This window comes from Ischnura elegans, chromosome 11 (assembly GCF_921293095.1).
Source record: "Ischnura elegans chromosome 11, ioIscEleg1.1, whole genome shotgun sequence".
Lineage (NCBI taxonomy): Eukaryota > Metazoa > Arthropoda > Insecta > Odonata > Coenagrionidae > Ischnura > Ischnura elegans.
In genome coordinates, this window is record NC_060256.1 from 21,818,047 (window position 1) to 21,836,446 (window position 18,400).

An 18,400-nucleotide genomic window follows, 5' to 3' on the forward strand; every position below is an offset into this window, starting at 1 on the left:
TATTGCAATTATTATTTTCATAGTTTCAAGCTTTCAATACCATTTTTCCGTAATTCATTGCTTAAAGTCTCTTAATAAGATGAGAAAAAATTCTCCTAATCAATTTATTATAAGTAATGTAATAAGGTCTACAAAAGGTACACAATTTGAAATGTGCCTATGTAATATTTTTCACAAACCTAAGATAATTAAAGATGAAAACATGTCACGTTTTTTTTGCCTTCGATTGCACTCATTTACTTTCAACCACGATTAAAAATTCAAGTAGGCTACAAGACTCAAAATCGGATGACTCCATAATGGTATGTCACTGAACATCCGCGTCTATTTCCATGAACAATATAGAAATTAGGAAAATTCACCAACACATTAAAACAACAAAATGGAAAATACCTTTTAAAATCGTCGCTCGGTCTAATGATGTCAATTGGTACTTTTGTCGTGCGATATTCGGGACGATTTGGAGGAAGTTCATAACATTAGTTACATTAAACATTGCAATATTTCCACAGGATTTATTTTCGTTCATTTGGTGATACATTATTAAGATGCAAAATTTTTATCCCAATTAATTTCTTGATGAGAAATGTAAAAAGGATTAAGACTTTGTGCACAAATGATGAATACTTACATCATATTTGTCACAAACCAAACAGAATTTCAGTTGAAAATACGTAAAAGTATTTTTTTGTCTTCGATTCAACTCAATTTCGAGCAAATTTTTTAAAGTTGTCGATTGTGAGATTTAAAAAAATCAACACGACGAGTTTAGTTGTTACACGTCGTGTTTGAATAAATCCTGAGATAATATTGCAATTTTTTGTTCAACTAAAATTGATAGGTACTTACTTGTGGAGCATGTATGTCCTGTCCATCCGGGTGCGCACTCACAGCTGAATTGGCCCACGGAGGAGGCGACGGCGGTCGTCCCTGGCCCCGTGGCGCCCCCCGCGGCCCCCGACTCGGGCCCCGCCGACGCAGAGGCGAGGGACGCGTTGGTGGCCCTCATGTGTTCGATGCAAGTGCCTCCGTTGCGGCAGGGCGCCGTGGCGCACGGGTTCTCCACGATCTCGCAGTTGAGGCCAGAGAAGCCCTCGGGACACGTGCAGTTGTGCTTGTCGGGAGCCGTGTTCTCGCACGTGCCGCCGTTCAGACACGGCTCGTGCGTGCCGCAGTAGTTGAGATCTGCAATAGGAACGGAAAAAAGAACATCAGTGAAGGTCATAAGGATCGAAAAAAAAACAAATTTATTTATTTATTCTAGGGATGGACGGATCCAGGATTTTTTTCGGATCCGGATTCGGATCGGGTCCTTGATTTTCGGAGCCGGATCTTTCGCATCGGATATTTTCGGGATGGACGGATCCAGGATTATTTTCGGATCTGGATTCGGATCGGATCCTTGAATTCGGAGCCGGATCTTTCGGATCGGATATTTTCGGATCCAAATGCATTTTCCTTCAATTCCTGCTATTAAGCGAAGTAATTATTCAAGTTTATTCTGGGTACGTAGATTTTCATACGCAATTTAATATTTTTATAAATTAAAAATCATTTTTATAGACTTTCAAGTTGTTTTTATTCAAACATATTTATATGCTCAGGACCTAAACTGTTATGCTTGGGTTTGGAAATGAATATAGGAAAAATCTTCGGAAAAACCACTGACCAGTGGCGTAGGACAATAATCGCATGCCACGACACATTCGGAGATAGAATCGGAACTCTTTCCACCCTTAAGGGACATTGCATTCACTGAAGCTATCGTTTAAAATTTTGGATCCAGATCCGATGTCTTTTGCGACTTTGGATCCGATGTATCCGATGAAGGGCAATATCCGCGGATATTTGGATCCGAGGTATCCGATCCGACCATCCCTAATTTATTCCCATTCCACCGAAGAAAGGACATGTTGGCCTCTTAAATCGGGATTTTCAACGATAACAATCACACGTACACGAACCCTGGAAGTCTACCCGGGCGGGACACGAACCCGCGACCTCTTATTCGGCAGGCGAGGGCTTTACTTCGCCGCTACTGAGTCCGGCATAACATATTGATAACGTATTTAAATTAATTTCCATTATGACCTCAATAATATTCTTGAATTATCAAAAAACTATCTAAATATTCACATCTCCTGCCTCTCCAAAAAGCAGAGGTGGTAAATAATGAGTTGCAGTGGCTAGAAAACAAAATGACCATGATAAAACTCAAGAGGTTTTACTTCGCACAAGGAATGACTTTCCATCTTCTATTTTAGAATAAAGGAGAGAATAAAATTCATTGGCTGCCTAATTAATAATTCTTAATTCTACATGAAATTTTTTCACTCAAGACACCATTCTCTGAATGTCTCTCATCTCCATCTGACAAATGACAGCAGGTGTGCCAAAACCCAAATCGCGAATAAAAAATACAGCCAGTAGATCCAGCATTACATATTTATTACTTCCAGTAAACAAAAACTCCTATCCTCCAGATACTAGTAGCGCCAAGAGGTTATCCTTTGACAATTTAATCCATGAAACAGGAGGATCAATTATATTTGAAAATCAATGATTGTAAACTTATAATTTTGCCTTGGTAAACAGATTTTTTTCTCTTCATTTTAGACCATTTTTTTTTCTAATGACCTTAAATAGGTATTTGAATTACGTACAAGAATCACCTCTGTTAATAAAATTCCTCGTCGGAAAACGGAGGATTCGATTAAATTTACCAAAAATTACGATATCATTCTCGAAAGATATAATCAGCTTCACCAAAATTAGTAATAACATATTTTGAAAATTGCATGCGTAAATTTTACATGACGTAAAGAAATACCTTAGCACGCATAAAACATTTTCACGAGTTAGAGGACGGATAAAAGCTTTGGTAAAGCAGAGAAAATTCACATCATTTATAGATTTCGGAAAATTTAATTACTCCCTATTGATATCATTGTTCTGAAATATCAGCTATAAATGATCAGAAGGATTGAATATCGGATCACGAATTGAATGAAGCTCACATTCAATTTATGAACAAAATTATTACTATTTTCTTATCACAAATTTACACTTTTCGGTTCAAACAATACAATTCTACTTCATAATCACACTTTACAGGAGTATATCATCGCCAATGAAAGCTTAGATAACGCCATATCAGAAACAGAGCTCATTCTTTGCGAGAGCAACTTCGGAACATCGATCCGTCGACATGATGAATGTGGCCGCGGCTATATTTTATTCATAAGAGGCGCGATCAAATATGTACGCATTAGGCACGGTAGGTGATAATAGCCCGGGAATAAAATCCCCTATTAAGCTATCGACTGTTAAAAAAAAACAGGGCCCAGGGACTTTTAAGTCTCATTCATTGGGAAAACAGTCCCCCGCAGCAGCGCCTGAGCACCCCATCGATTGTTAATTCAGAGCTGAAAACCTTATCCCCTCCACTGCGGATGCAATTACTGCCACGGTCGAATCCCAGATGCCTCTCACATTATGTATTGTAATGGCAGCACTAAAAACCAGATCGGTAACAGTCGATACATGGCAATCGGATGCTATTAGATGAAAATCGAGTTTATCGCCGTGGCTTATCCATTTATCTCTTCGTCCTTCCTCGCCCATGCAGCCTGTTCATCTTCCACTGCCAACTACGTGGACTCGGCTTCAATCACGTTCAACGAAAGGACCCGCACAGATAGAGCCGTTTGCGCCCCTTGTCACTCCTTTCCCCCATCCATCTGGCTACACCCAACACACAACCTCCTGAATCCGAACACACATTTTGCATAGGGTCATCCCTGTGAATTCAAATGAACGAATCGCTCAAACAGGTTTCAACAGCCGTAAAGACGATTGATATGCCGCTACCTTTGGTGCCAGTGATCAAATCCGAAACTAAAAAGTAGCCTGAACACATTAAGGACACGTTCCATACCTCTTCTACTCATTCAGATGCTATGACAACCAGTACGGAAATTCCACCAGAGAAAAAAAATCATTCGCCTTGAACGGGGTTCGAACACGGATCTCCCGCTTTCCGGTCGAGTGCTTCAGCCAGTTAAGCTATCGAGATGTCTTTTCCCCTTGTGGAATACGTGCAAATCGCACAATTTGTCCATTGCAGGTGACTCCGCAAAGCTTCCACCGTGGCTAGTACCTATATAGTATATAGTAGCTATACTTGAAAAAAACTATGGCAAACATTCACACGATTTGACTCACTGCTCCGCGAAATTTCCCTCATGAAATCGTTCGCGCAAGAGTAAAGGTCAATTAAATGGGAGAGTAAAAAGACTTTTCAAGTGTGAGGAAATGTGTCAGAGAGGAGAGTCAATAGACATCTCCAGAATTCCTTCTCAGATCCTCCTAGAGGCCGTTCGATGCTTAAAAAACCCACCCGATCAAAAATAATAAATCCAATTTCGGCGGATCTAAATTGCACAAAAATGACGGAATCTGTCACCAAGGCTTTTTCACAGTGTAAGAGAAAGATAATCTCATCATTTGAGAACAATTTGTTAGAGATTAAACACTTCTCGGGCCATATGCCGGGTGAGTGAATTTAATTCTGCCTTACATTTGCTTACCCGGTACTGATCCCCAGAGGAGTTCAATACTGCAATTCGTCGGAAAGCGTGGAATGTAACTAAACATTTTGGAAAATTTTAACAACTGGCGATATTGAGGAAATGAGTTTCAATTGACTATTTTTTTCCTCAAATGATGGGAGCTAGTGAAAAAATTCAAGCCTAACTTCACCGGTATACGTACGCTACCTTCTCATTGTATAGGCGGGGACTTCAACTGCCGATCCATATAAGTCATCGCAAAAATATCCACAGCCTTTGCGAATAGTGATAAATATAATCTTCCCATTTCATGAAAAGTATGCAGCGCTTAAACTTGGAATGTACCAAAATGGTTACCACAAAGATCGGAAATAACTGATGGATTGCTAGCAGTAAATGTCCACTTTAACATATCACTCGACACCTAAATCTGATCATAATGATGAAAAAAAACCCACAAAAAAATTATAGTCCAGAGCATTTAAGAAAGGGCCACGCAAAGCATATTCCACCACAATCATCCTTCACGAATCACAATTCCAAGGTCGTTCTTAGAATTCGCCACCGTACCAGACGCTTACGCTTGGTGACGCAAAAAAATTAGCAAGGAAATTTGTACATTAGCATATGAATGCAGGAGTGTGAGCTCATATGCATAGCCACAACTTCTAAACCTCTTCTCAACCGCCCGCCCAGGAGAAAACAGCGTTCAAGGGTTTTAACGAAAGTCGAAGCGCCACAGCGGAGAATTTGAATATCGACACCATCCTCTCTTCAATGGCTTTATTAAGAAACTTGTAAAGTAACAAATTAGTCGCCTTACGGTTGAGTAATTACTCTCGCGAAGAATGTAAGTGGAAAAATTAACGCATTTTTCAGAGAAAGCCAAGCCAAGCCTCGGGAAAAAATACATATTTACTCCACCCGATACCAAATGACATTTACATTAGCAATGAGCTCTCCAGGAAACGTACGGTCCTTCATGCTAAAATAAAAACTTTCTTCAAGCATAAAAATACATAAAACTTGATATGTATAAGAAAGTATTTGTTAAGTATAATTTAACACTTTCCCGGCGGACATAATGAATTAACTTCTCTCGGGTTTGAGCGCGGGTTAGAAAAGTTGAGTTGCAGAAGCTAAAGCTTGGTAAAGTTCCGCAGAAATGCATACTCAGTACCATAAACCACGAAAGGATTTTGGAAGATAAAGCATTCGGTGGTTTAACGGCATAAAATTTCAATTTTACTCGACGCTAGGAAAGGAAAATTGGGTTGATAGAGCCATATAAAGAATATATCCTTAAAAACATCCAAATCATCGAATGGATACTTATTTCGCGAAATAGGAGCAAGAGAGAATAGTGATAAATTAGAAGGACGCAGAGAGTATTCTCCGTGATGAAGAATGCACCGTGTTATATGCGGCGAAAATTTTCAACTTTCACGCAAAAAATTGTTAAAAGCATAATAAATAATTAATTTTGGCACTATGCAGAATTGATTATTCCAGATTTATGTTTTGTCGTCACCTCGCGTTTAATTTCGACTGGTACCACCCGCTAGTTCTTTCGTTAGCTAAAATTTTCAACTTTTACATAAAAATTGTTAAAAACATAATAAATAATTAACTTTGACAACAAGCAGTATTCCAGATTTATGTTTTGTCGTCTCTTTGCGTTTAATTTCAACTGGTGCCTCCCGATGGTTCTTTCGTTAGCTAACTTTTGCACCCGTTTCAATGGCGAAACAACTTCGATGTCCATGAATTACCTCACATGTATTACTATCGTGGGGATCGGGGAAATAGGGTGGTATCGCCGATAGATATCGCCCGCCATTTGAGCAGTTGGGTTCTGTAACTCACGCGTACACCCTTACGAACGCGAAGCTATTTCCGCAGGTCCGTGGAGGAGATGAGGAAAAAATCTGAGTAAGGGAAGGCTGCTTGAGTAAAGGGATCACTTTGCAAGTCAATACACGGCGTTCCTTTGAGGAGCCGATGGTCGGGAGGAGGACAAGTGCAAGTCGGCGGACGATGGGATTCACGACAAAGGCGGTGGCGTCGCGAGTTATATGGGTAAAAACAGAGGAACTGAAGATTCCGCATCCATTGTAATAGGAGGCGTTCGAGGCAGAAAGGGTGTCCGCTTCAGGAGCGGGAGATCCGGTGAATCTCAATGAGGACTTCCGACGATGCCGGAGAGGACAAATGGAGAAGATAGCAGCAGAGGGTCTCAAACCTCAGACGCTGTTTCCATTCGGCCAATCGATGATATGATTTCACGTGGTATGTTTTGCCCAAAGCCTCATTCGCAACAAATTAACTTATCGAAACGAATGAGAGATTAATGAAATTTTTCACTTAATGGTCATGCTATCCTAAGTTACGCTTAATTAAGCAGTGGCGAAGGCGACTTAACAGATGCTATTTTCTCCATCTCTCAATTTTTGCCGCAATGGGTAATCTTTGTGATCAAGGAAACATTCTTTGACAATTTGACATTTGTGAGATATAACACAAATTTTTACACATTTTCAATTTTCCTACGAAGCCACAAGACTGGTAAATACCAACCCTCATCTCTCAATCAACTCTCGAGAGTAAAATCAACTGATTTGGGCGTTACTTGGTGGAACGATAAAATGTTCATGGTGAAACAAAACCCAGAACTATTCCACAAACTTTTTATTATTAGCTGTCAACTAGTTTCAACGCCTGTTCCGTCATTATCAAGACTAACAGGACTATCAAGACTCTTAGTCTTGATGCTGACGGAAAGACGTAGAAACTAGTTGACAGCTAATAATAAAAAGTTTGTGGAACAGTACTGGGTTTTTATTAGTAGCTGTCAACTAGTTTCAACGCCTATTCCGTCATTATGAAGACTAACAGGACCATCAAGACTGTTAGTCTTAATGACGGTAAAGACGTAACTAGTTGACAGCCAATAATAAAAAGTTTGTGGACCAGTACTGGGTTTCACCATGAACTCTCGAGAGGTTTAGTTGGAGGCTTTTTTATGGACCAAAAAGATACCGCACACGCAAAAAAAACAGAAATCAGCCAAATATTTCGCAATCGCAATATTGTTTGAATGAATTTTGGAAGTTTACACTTTGGCGAAGGCGATGAGAAAAGATTTTAAAACATGGAAACGCGTGAATGACACATAACTAGGGATTGTCTGAGGTGCGGTCACCTTCGTCGGCAAAATACTTAGTTCTGTCTCGGCCACTTCTCTTCACGTGGAGGAAGTCGCGCTTCCGCTACTTTTAATTGGAATCAGAGGGTGCATTTAATGTGCTTTTGTTTCTCACATAGTTACTGACGGCAAAAAAAAATTTCTAGCATCTACACACAATGATTTTAACCCAAACTCTTTCCAGATTTTTGAGTGCTTCAGACGATTTGCGACGGAAAGTACGATATCGTATCAGACCATGGATGACTCAACAAATTTATGCTCATGAAAGATACAACCTTTTGCACCACAACAGTCCTCAACTAACCATTCGCGTTTTTTTGTGCCAAGAAAAGCAGAAATATACGTTTTTTACTCCGGAGAGGCTAATTAGATTTCAAAGTGTAAATGATATGAATTGCAAGAGTGTGCAGGAAATGGAATTACTGATTTGTGGTTTCGCTTTTGAAAAAACCACAACATGCACCCAAAGCAAAATTATGGTAGGAGTTAACTTAACCAGTAAAACGTAATTAAAACAACCTTTTTTTAAATAACTTATAACTTTCAAGAGTTTTTCTTTCACTTCGATAACCTGTTCATTTAACTAGAGGTAATTGCGAAGGCTAATTAAAATGACCCAAGTATAATTAATCATTGCCCAAAAAACACCATTGAAATTCACATAGACTTTAATTATAGTTGGAACGATAATTATCTTTCTTGTGCTTATTCAAAGAAAATAGAGGAAATTTTGTAAGTACATTCTCAAACTTCATGCGTTTATTTCTTGTATCTTCGATTTACCTCAGAAAATATATTGCAAAGACGTGCTTGTTGTTCATATCGCGGAGCAAATACACATGATCAACTATCGAAATTACTCACCTAGAAATGCTAAAAATTAAAATATATTCCGACAAAATACCAGTTTTACTGTTCCGGCATTTTCATCGAATAATTTAATAAAATGGAAGCATATGAATCAAAAGAACATCACTACAAGAAAATAAAACTACTCAAATTTTCTTGATATGCAGCTAAAGACATAAGTGACATATTTGGGAGCCAATGTAACGACAAGAAAATATGTTTCGAATCAAATCATATGACAATAGGTCCTAAAAAGGGATTCAGTACCACCAAAATGAAATCGAAGATAAAGTCGCAAAAGATACATCTTTTACTCACTTAAATTCTTTTCAATGTTCATAAGCGCGCAGTTCTTAAATAGTCACGAGGATTTGAAATGCAAGGTAATCGAGTAAACACGACGAGAGTATGCGAAAGCTGGGTGAATACATGAGGAAGAATAATGCAAACTCAAAAGCAGACATGAAGTTCTATGATCGTGTGATTTAAGTTCGAAAGTGATTAATGAATGAACTTGTCGAGAGGAGGTGAGGACTGAGGAGTTAATTTTGAGTTAGCCATGAGGAGAGAGAAGCGAAGAACCATTATAGACGAGTGAGACCTCCGAAGAGAATGATTATCTGAGAGCCAAATAGAATGGAGAGCACACGACAACGGCGAGATAGGACGAGGCACGACGACATACATGCCAAGGCAGACACGAGTAAGAGGAGGGTTAGCGTCCTTAGAGGAGGGGAGCAGACAGTCCTCAAAGAACGCAGACTAGCGACGCACTATTCGAGGAGTTCCGATTGACAGTGACGATGCGCTCTAGGATTAATTACAATGCCCGGCATTTCCAAACATAAAAATACGGGATATAATGCGGAAAATATTTGTCGAATATGGAAAATAACATAAAAATAATTGGTCAGAGAGAAATATTGCAATTGAGAGATTATACACACACTAAAAACAAATTGTATAATTTTAATTATTAATAAATACCCTACTTTAAACTTGGAATAACAGAAAAAACTGTCATAGGAAATACGCTATCTTTATAATAGACACAAGAGTGCCGAAATAAGTTCTTTAACTCGGAAGGAAAGCAACTTCACGCCAAAATAATTGACGGAGATACGATGAATAGAATTAGGATTAGCTGGATATTAGATGGGATTAGCTGGAATACCACGACGATATTAAGACTACCCTGATTCATATACAGCATGAAATATTGTATCTAATTTAGGTAGATCAATTTCCATAATAGGAGTTATTATATTATAATTTATTATTTCAGAAGCACTAGCATACCAACGACAAGTATTAACAACAAATTCTATAAATACTTCAATTGAATGGTATCAAAAAACACCACCAACTGAACTTAGTTACTCAGAATCACCACTAATAATTAAGTTTTAATGTGGCAGAAAAGTGCTATGTATTTAATCCTGGCTCCATCCATGAGGGCTATTCCTCCCCATAAAAAATGACATCTAAGTTTGGGTTCGCCTTCAATGATGGAAGAAGTATGAAAATCGAAATCACTCTGTGTCCTGATTTATTTGTGATTTCCCTAACTACGTCCACTGTTTTCTAATTTCCCTAAAAAATTAAATCACTAAATTGATGATTTAGCGCAGAAATAAACTGGTAACGCCGCTGGGTGCAGGGGTGTGGAATTGACGCAGCGGCGTGATCGTTGACCCCCCCTTCCCCCCAAGAGGCGCATAATACGGGTTGCCTGGTTACCGCACCGTGACGGTGGAGGAGGCACATGACACTCACGTAGCACGCAAAACTCTTTCATTTGTTTCTTTTCTTTGAGCAGCAGCACGCTTTGATTCCCTCGGGCCACGATTACACCCACCCGTGCAACCGCCGGCACCTCCGCGTTCAAGATAGACCTCCCCTTGAAACCTCAGGCACGTCGAAGCGACATGATAATTCGTAACAATACGAAATTAACAGATTCAATCGTAATCACATGGATGTGTTTTTTAAAAACATATATCCCACCCGTTTTTGCTAACATTATATACTATAACTAACTGCCTTTGAATTTTTTTAACGTCTCGTATTATTTGCAGCAGCAATTCAATCATACGGATTTTCTACAGCTTGTACGCTTTTTTATACGGCGTAATAGCAATGGGAAAATGATCACTTAAATGATTTCACCTTATTAATTTACAACTAATTTTTACCGAATCTGTAATCATTTTTGTGCTACCTATGCACCGATGACGACGACATATTTTACGAGATGGAATATGAAAGGGCTCCACGCTCTCTAGCAATATCCTCTCCGAAATTTCAACCCCCTCCCCATCCATTAATATCTGCGCCAGGAATGTTCCCTGCAGTCAACGACGACACTCATATCCGCATTCAAATCGCAAAATGGTTCCGAAGCACTGAGCAATGCCGGAAGATGAGCAGCAAACGACATGTACGTCCTCTGGGGGCGTGCTTCCAAATCGAACTTGTCGCACAAACAGCCAATCAAACCCAATCGATCTGCACCAGACGAGACCCGCCAGCTCGTAATGGTCGGCTCGACGTGGACAAGTGTCGCGGAATTCGGGTACGTTATACTCTGTTCATTTTATCTCTGCGGGTAGGCTGGCGTGGTCAAAACAAGGGGTGAGGGGAGGGAAAGTTTCTCGACATGTCACTTTGCCTTTGCACCAAGCAGTCTGTGAGTCTTCTCTGACCTTAACCGTGTGAGCATCGTGAATTTGATCGTGGAGTAGTGTTGCCAAACCTCACGCGTTATCCTTGTAGGTAACTAATTGTAAGCATGAAATCCACCAATGGTGCCTCATTAAACACTTTAGCTAACAATGTCATGGGCTTTTGTGAAAGGATTATCCCCAATGCCTTCCAAATGAGTAGGTATATTGCCTCGGCACCGGGGCCAAAATACCGGTGGCTACCTATGACTCACACGTTTTCTGTGACAAAGTAGGGCGGCTATGTACATTTGGCAACGTTATGTTCGCTCCTCCTCTCTCTCTCTCTCGGTGATACCCCTTCCCCATCAGCGAAGCCATCCGGCTCTCACGAAAGCTCACCCGCAAACATAAAGTGAACAGACTATAGCTTTGGAGGCGCTGCACGGGGGTTCGGGCTGATTGAGACCATCTCAACGGTCGCCCTCGAGTGAATGCCCATTATTGAGGATAGGGGGAGACAGGGAGGGAGGTTGGTGGTGTGCAGCACACCCAGCAGCGGAGGAGACGGCATCATTAATCACGGCGCGGCGTAAATACTCAGCCGTGATCCTCGGAGCGACGACAAGGAGGCGTGTCTTTGCGATTAGTTCTCGGTCGACGTTTTCTCATGGACGTCAAAGCGACTGTCGGCGCTCAAACTATGACGGATGCACAAGGCGGAAGAGTGTGACCAGAGAAAGAAGCAGGGTTGATTTCCAGTGTTGTGCGATTGTGAGCATCGCATCAATAGGAATCAATGATTCCTCCGATGGACTTGGGCGCAAATACTTTTTATCGTCGCATTTGAAATGTTATGCAAAAAAATTCAAAGTAGCCTCTTCGTTTTACTTTTCTTCGTTCTATAATTCGTTCTGAAAGTATTTAATTGTCATGCTAAGCCGAAACAGTTATCCGTTATGTTGATAGAGTGATGTTACTAGGCCGTGCTACCGAGCCACTTGCCTTGGTCTTCGTGTCGCGAGCATTGAGAGAATAGTGATATTCACCGATCATTTAAAAATATTGCGATCCAATAAGCGCCGAAAATTTCGCCGAAGCAAGCATGAGAAGGCATGAAACTTCAGGCGATATATTCTTCTAAGTTGCCTTCAACGAACGACTTCCGAAAAAAATAATTAATTTCTTCGATAAAAACCAAAGTTATTAAGAGATATTATTACTTTTAGAGCGATAAATTTCAACTATGGCACCGGAATACGAGTAATTATTTTGTACACCCTATTTGCTGTTCACGGATATTATTTGGCAAAGGTAAAAAACCAATTCTTGCTAATAACTGAGAATTACGCAAGAGTATTGCAACCGGACGAGTCTAAAGTGTCTAGTTTGAAAATAAGAATGGCAAAGAATGCGTTTTAAGCAAAAAAATATTATATTTAACAAGATATCTACAAAAATTTTCAATAGTTCTTCGAAATATTTCATTTTGGACTGTGGAGTTTCACTTAACCTCAAAAAAGAATTGTCTTTCGGATCTCGGCACTACTCTAGGAGCGGCGTAAGGACATCAGCCGAACAAAGGGAGGAGAAGGTGAGGTAACTTTCACTAGTGTTTTCGGTACAATCCAATTTGTTCCAAAATCTCCATTCTTTCGGTGCTACCGCGTCGTTTGTTTCTCGTCGTCTTTCAGTGGCAGTACCAGCGAAACTGTTGTCATCAAGAAACAAACGACGCGGTAACACCGAAACAATGGAGATTTTGGAACCTCGACACCGCGGAAACCTACGCAGTCACGATCCATTTTGTTTTTATAACCATTAAATAGCCATTGGAAATAATTTTTGTATCTTTTCGTTCGGATAAGCACAGTCAATTACATCCTCTGCTGGACCTAGAATTATAGTGAGGAGTAGTATAAACTTAATGATCCTATGTTTACTCGCACTACTGTATCCTTACAGGTGCTGAGGAATATTAGTGCCATCGCTTGCCGTGTGAAAAGGATACGAGCGACCGATTATGACATTACCGAAGGGATTTAAATGCAGTTTACCAAGGGGCCGAGTCACATCTTTGAATTCGATGCATCTCATCGGCGAGGCAATTTAAGCGAGCGCAGGTGGCCATTATAGGAGCAATTACGGTTCAAATGACGGGGGTTGCACGCTTAAAAACGCCGGCTGCACCCAACACATGAATGCTAACTCGAGACCGAAAATTTTCTTTTTTTTTTAATCTTTCCACTCGCAAACATATCACGTTCCAAAATGTTCCCTCGAGTGGGGAGGACACGGTTGGAGAGTTTTTGCGAACTTCAGGGGCGAGAACTTGGCAGAAATGAACTTTTGCCTCGAGGAAAAACCGCCACCCCGATTGGATGAGAACGAATTCGCAATCTTCTCCCTAAATGAAAGGGATCCGATCAAATTTGGAGAACTTATCGTTTAAAAAAAAACTGCGGAACGATTCTCATGACATAATCCGGGTTCTTACCTCCAGGCAATGCGCCCGTTCACAAAAACCATCCAATGGACCACCTTTTGAGAGAGTACTGCTCACCTTCGGGAAACTACATCAGACAAATTTGTACTAACCAAAAATGTTAATTTTTCTCACCTTACGTCCTTAGTAGATATCATTCATTTATTATTAGTTCTTACAATTTACGAAAATGCAGGTACGCTGAAAAGAAGACCCCCACGTTCTTCGGTATATTACGTCAGCTTGCGAACACAAAACGAAATCGCGAAGTTTGCTCTTTTTTCTATAATACAAGATTTTTTTAAATGCAGCAAAAAGAATTTTGTCAAATGCAATTAAAATATGTTTTTAATGCGTAAATATAATAGATAAATATGTAAAATATTATGGATGCAATACGTATTGTGTATATGTGTAAGTAATACTGTTTTTTTATTAAAAGAATTTTGTCGAGGAAGTATAATTTGTGCCTCTATGAACAAAGAGAAAAAGTATAAAAATTTTGTACCGTATGAGCAGAGCGAGGACAGTTTGTGCTACAAATTAGCCATTTTGTGCAGAGGTTTACAAAAATGAGCGACTGCGATACTTTAACCAGCACCTACACTTGAGTTTCATGGGCTAATCAAAGCAGTAGCAATAGTCACGGGTCCTCAAGGACGCGAAGAAAATCCCGCCTAGTTACGCTTCATTGATAAAAATAGTACTCAAGGGTTTGCTTCGTTATCATCTCGTCAGAGGTCGCTCCGGGCAAGACCCTGCAACGGGCGTGGAGAAGCCGAAAACAAACCTTGGAGCCAACCGTATCTGGAGCGATCTAGACGGTCCAGCGAGAGGATGAGATAAAAATTGAGCATCTGGCCAGCGCCGACAATGACTTACTCAACCTTGTGTCCGTTTCGGTGTGGGAGAAACTGATAGCGAGCAGTCAAAGGCTCAAACCGTGGGGACGTAATCTGAATGAACCAGAGGAGCCGACCAAGAGGCCAAGATATCAACGGAAGCAATTGTCACGTTTTACGAGGAAGGATTGATAAGAGAAGAGACTGATATCGGAAGCAGCATTTTTCACAATTATAAATTTCTATTACTAATTAAATCAAAACTTGAAGCCTGTAAGTGGCGGAAGGGCTCCATGTTATCAATAACGGAAACTTTGCTATTTCCACAAAATATTTAAATAAAATTCTGTTTTATGACCGGTTTCGGCTGTTATACCATTATTGCACCATATATGAACTATATACACCATATTTTAAATATTTTCTGTATTTGATTATGGTGAAACGGCCGAAACCGGTCATAAAATAGAAATTTTTAGAAATATTTTGTGGAAGTAAAGTGTCTGTCAATGATAAAATTCAATTACTAATACTCATTCAGCTACTCAAGAAAACGCACACTTACTCACCCCAATTACTCATGAGTGAAACTTTAAATTTTATCGGATTGAAAATTGCGATGGTGCTGCTTTCTTCTTGAATGGGTAATATTTTTCTGGAATGTGCTTAGTATTAGTCAGTCTTTTCATTAGTAAGGACATAATTTTTTTATAAAAAAGAATATTCCAATAATTTTAAGCACAGAAAATTTGGAGATATTAACGCATTTAACTCGCAAAACGTTTTGACGGCGTGCCAACATGTCTACGCGTGATTTTAGGCTTACTTTTAATAAATTACAGAAGTATTGATAAACTAATTCCAAAACCTGTTAAGTCAATGAAAGCGGGAACAGGCATTCAATACTATCATGACTCTGAAGTATTTAACAGCCACACATTTCAGACAATCATATCCGATTTTTCTTCGATTTTTTTTCTCTAAGAGCCACCACTAAATATGGAAACCCAGATCCTGCGATTAGGGATAAATTCTTGATGGCGACATTAAATTCATCAATCCTCCTCCAAAGTTAGCAAAAAATAGGCTTTCCTGAAGATAATGAGTGTAAATTTGCTAACCATCAGACGATTTTCATGGAACTTACGACCTAGAGCCGACAACTTTCAGAGAAATCATTAAATACCCTCTTTCGCAATTTTCCATTTATAGAGGCTGAAGGTTTTGAGTGAGAATTAGCCCTCCACCACCATTAAAACGACTTTAGTGCGACGTAGCAAAAAAAAATGGAAGAGGGCTCCGCATCTAATTTCACAACCGTATTTCCAACTTAAATTTTACTTCACGGCCGAAAACCTAAGGGGGACCATGTATTGCTAAAATAACGTCTAACTCACGATAAATTCGATACATAACTTCTGGGTAATTCAGCTTTGCGGCAAAATTAAGTTCAATAAACCTCTGGATACCAGGGACCATCTTTTCAAAGAATCAATTTTCTATAAAAGATTACGGACGATAGAGAAATGAATTCAAAGCAATCTTTCTTTCCTTGAACAGCATGCAGGAAAATTTCACCTTATCTAGTAATAATTAGACCCCATTTATGAAGAGAGAAAATGGAGACAAAGTAAAGGGAAAATTAGATGCACATAAGTGAGTTATGCGAATTGCTCAGTATGAGGGAGTAAAATATTATTTTCGCCGCAATAATAAAAATGGGGATCAGAAAATTACAATAAATTAATATTTGGAAAAATTCGACAGTGTATAGATAGCCTTGTAGATAGAGTCAATATCGATTTCGTCAAAAAAAATCATAAAATTTAGTTTAGCCCTTGATTTTGATTTCTGACAACAGAGGAGAAAAGTCTGACGATAATTTACTTACGATATAAAGAAATTATTATACTAGGGTTTTTTCTGAAAAAAGTCTCCACAAATCAGAAGACAAACTGCAAACATCACTTGAGCATTGCTGCTAGAGTGAGCTTAGCCCGACATGCTGCCATGCTGCCACTCCAAAAGTTTCTTTCGGAATGCATCCACGATGTTAAAAATGCATTACTTAAAGTATAAAAAATACTTCAAGCACTAGTTAGACAAACCAAAAGTCATCTTGGAATAAATTTTTAGCTGTATACAACTAGGAGAATAGTATGTATGTAGCATTGCATGGGTATCAGGTGAGGATAAATTTATGCAAAACTTTAAATACTGAAATACTGCTCCAAACTAGCTATATATGTCACTGAACTAGCCTGTTATATTGTACATTAAATTCCTGTTCCTACTAGTTATACTACTTGTTTTTCCTCTAATTTATGTATTGTTGCCCGACCACTATCAAACGGCAACATACAGCATGTGGTGTCTATCTATAGGTTATCTATCGTATCAGATTTTTCTTCGAATTTTTTTCTAAGAGCCACCACTAAATATGGAAACCCAGATCCTACGATTAGGGCTAAATTCTTGATGGCGACATTAACTTCATCAAGTCTCCTCCAAAGTTTGCAAAAAATAGGCTTTCCTGAAGATCATGAGTGTAAATTTGCTAGCCATCAGACGCTTTTCATGGAACTTTCGACCAAGGGCCGACAACTTTATGCGTAATCTTTAATTACGTGATATCTATCTATGTATAGGTTAACTAAGACCATGAATTCGGATACTAGGAGGAAATGGCAACAATATAAATACAAATTCTCAGCCGCCCGCGGGGGAACAGCTGGCTTTATGAGGCAAAATATCCGCTTCCTAATGAAGAGGACGAAATGACGAGAGGTCACGGTCGAGGGGAGATGGCTGCACTTGGCGGCGGCACTTTAGTCAGGAAGCCGCCGATCGAGGAAGGCGGGCATAAGGATGAATGAAGAGGAGGAAAAAATTATTCCTCGCTCCGATTGCGTGCGAAAGGAGACCAGCTCACAACCTGTTTCCCTCAACGGTTCCATCTCTATATCCATTCCACCCTCCTGTGTTGCGACAGTCAATCTTCGTTTGTTTCTTCTACCCGTGCTCTTGCCATTAGCCTTGGATCTATGGTCCTTACGGCCGGGTGAACGCGAAAGATCATCCCCCATCACCACCGTAATTGCAGTTTCACAGAACAATTAGTTAGTAATAAAATTAAATTAAGCACTAAACGAAACCTTACCTTCACGGCTTTGGGGCATTTACAGAAAAAAAATTAACGTGGACTGATCGTCATCTATGATTCTCCTGCAGAACTATAATAGCAAACCGCCGAGTATAAGGTAGGCAATGGCATTGAGTTGACTGCTTTCTTGGCAGCATCTATAACTTTTCCGGAATCCACCTCTCAATTTTAAATTATATCTACGTTATTTTTCATTGCAATGTGTCTTCCTCCACAATTCAAAGCGATAACTAATATATACGGATGCAAAACGCGTGAAAATAATAAATACGGCACTGTAAGTCACTGAGTTTCACGACAATTTTCCCGTTAACTCAAAATCGACCGAACCTCACGCAAATCTTCGTATTGATTTCACCAGATTCCTCGCTTATGTTTTGTATGAACATCTCCTTTCAGGTAGGGGAACTGGATTCTCACGCTAAGTATTCTGTACAATCGATTTATTGCAATTTTTTAAACATATATAAAGCGGACTTTGTTAAGAAAAGGTACCTTGAAGGCTGATGTTCACTTCAAGCGGAAGAGTTAAGTGATAATCCCGATCGATAATCGCTCTCGGCACATCTATCACCGCATCCAACCACGCAAATCGACACGAAAGAACGGGGGGAAATGG

The 18,400-nt window shown here is 39.6% G+C and overlaps 1 protein-coding gene across 1 annotated transcript in view; it reads right to left on the minus strand.

Moving 5' to 3' along the window:
* LOC124167569 (protein jagged-1b) overlaps positions 1-18,400 on the minus strand; it is a 508,514-nt gene that overhangs the window by 50,863 nt on the left and 439,251 nt on the right. Inside the window, exon 7 of the mRNA XM_046545538.1 lies at positions 850-1,185. Coding sequence (XP_046401494.1) covers positions 850-1,185 — 336 coding nt within the window. The remainder of the gene's footprint in view (positions 1-849; positions 1,186-18,400) is intronic.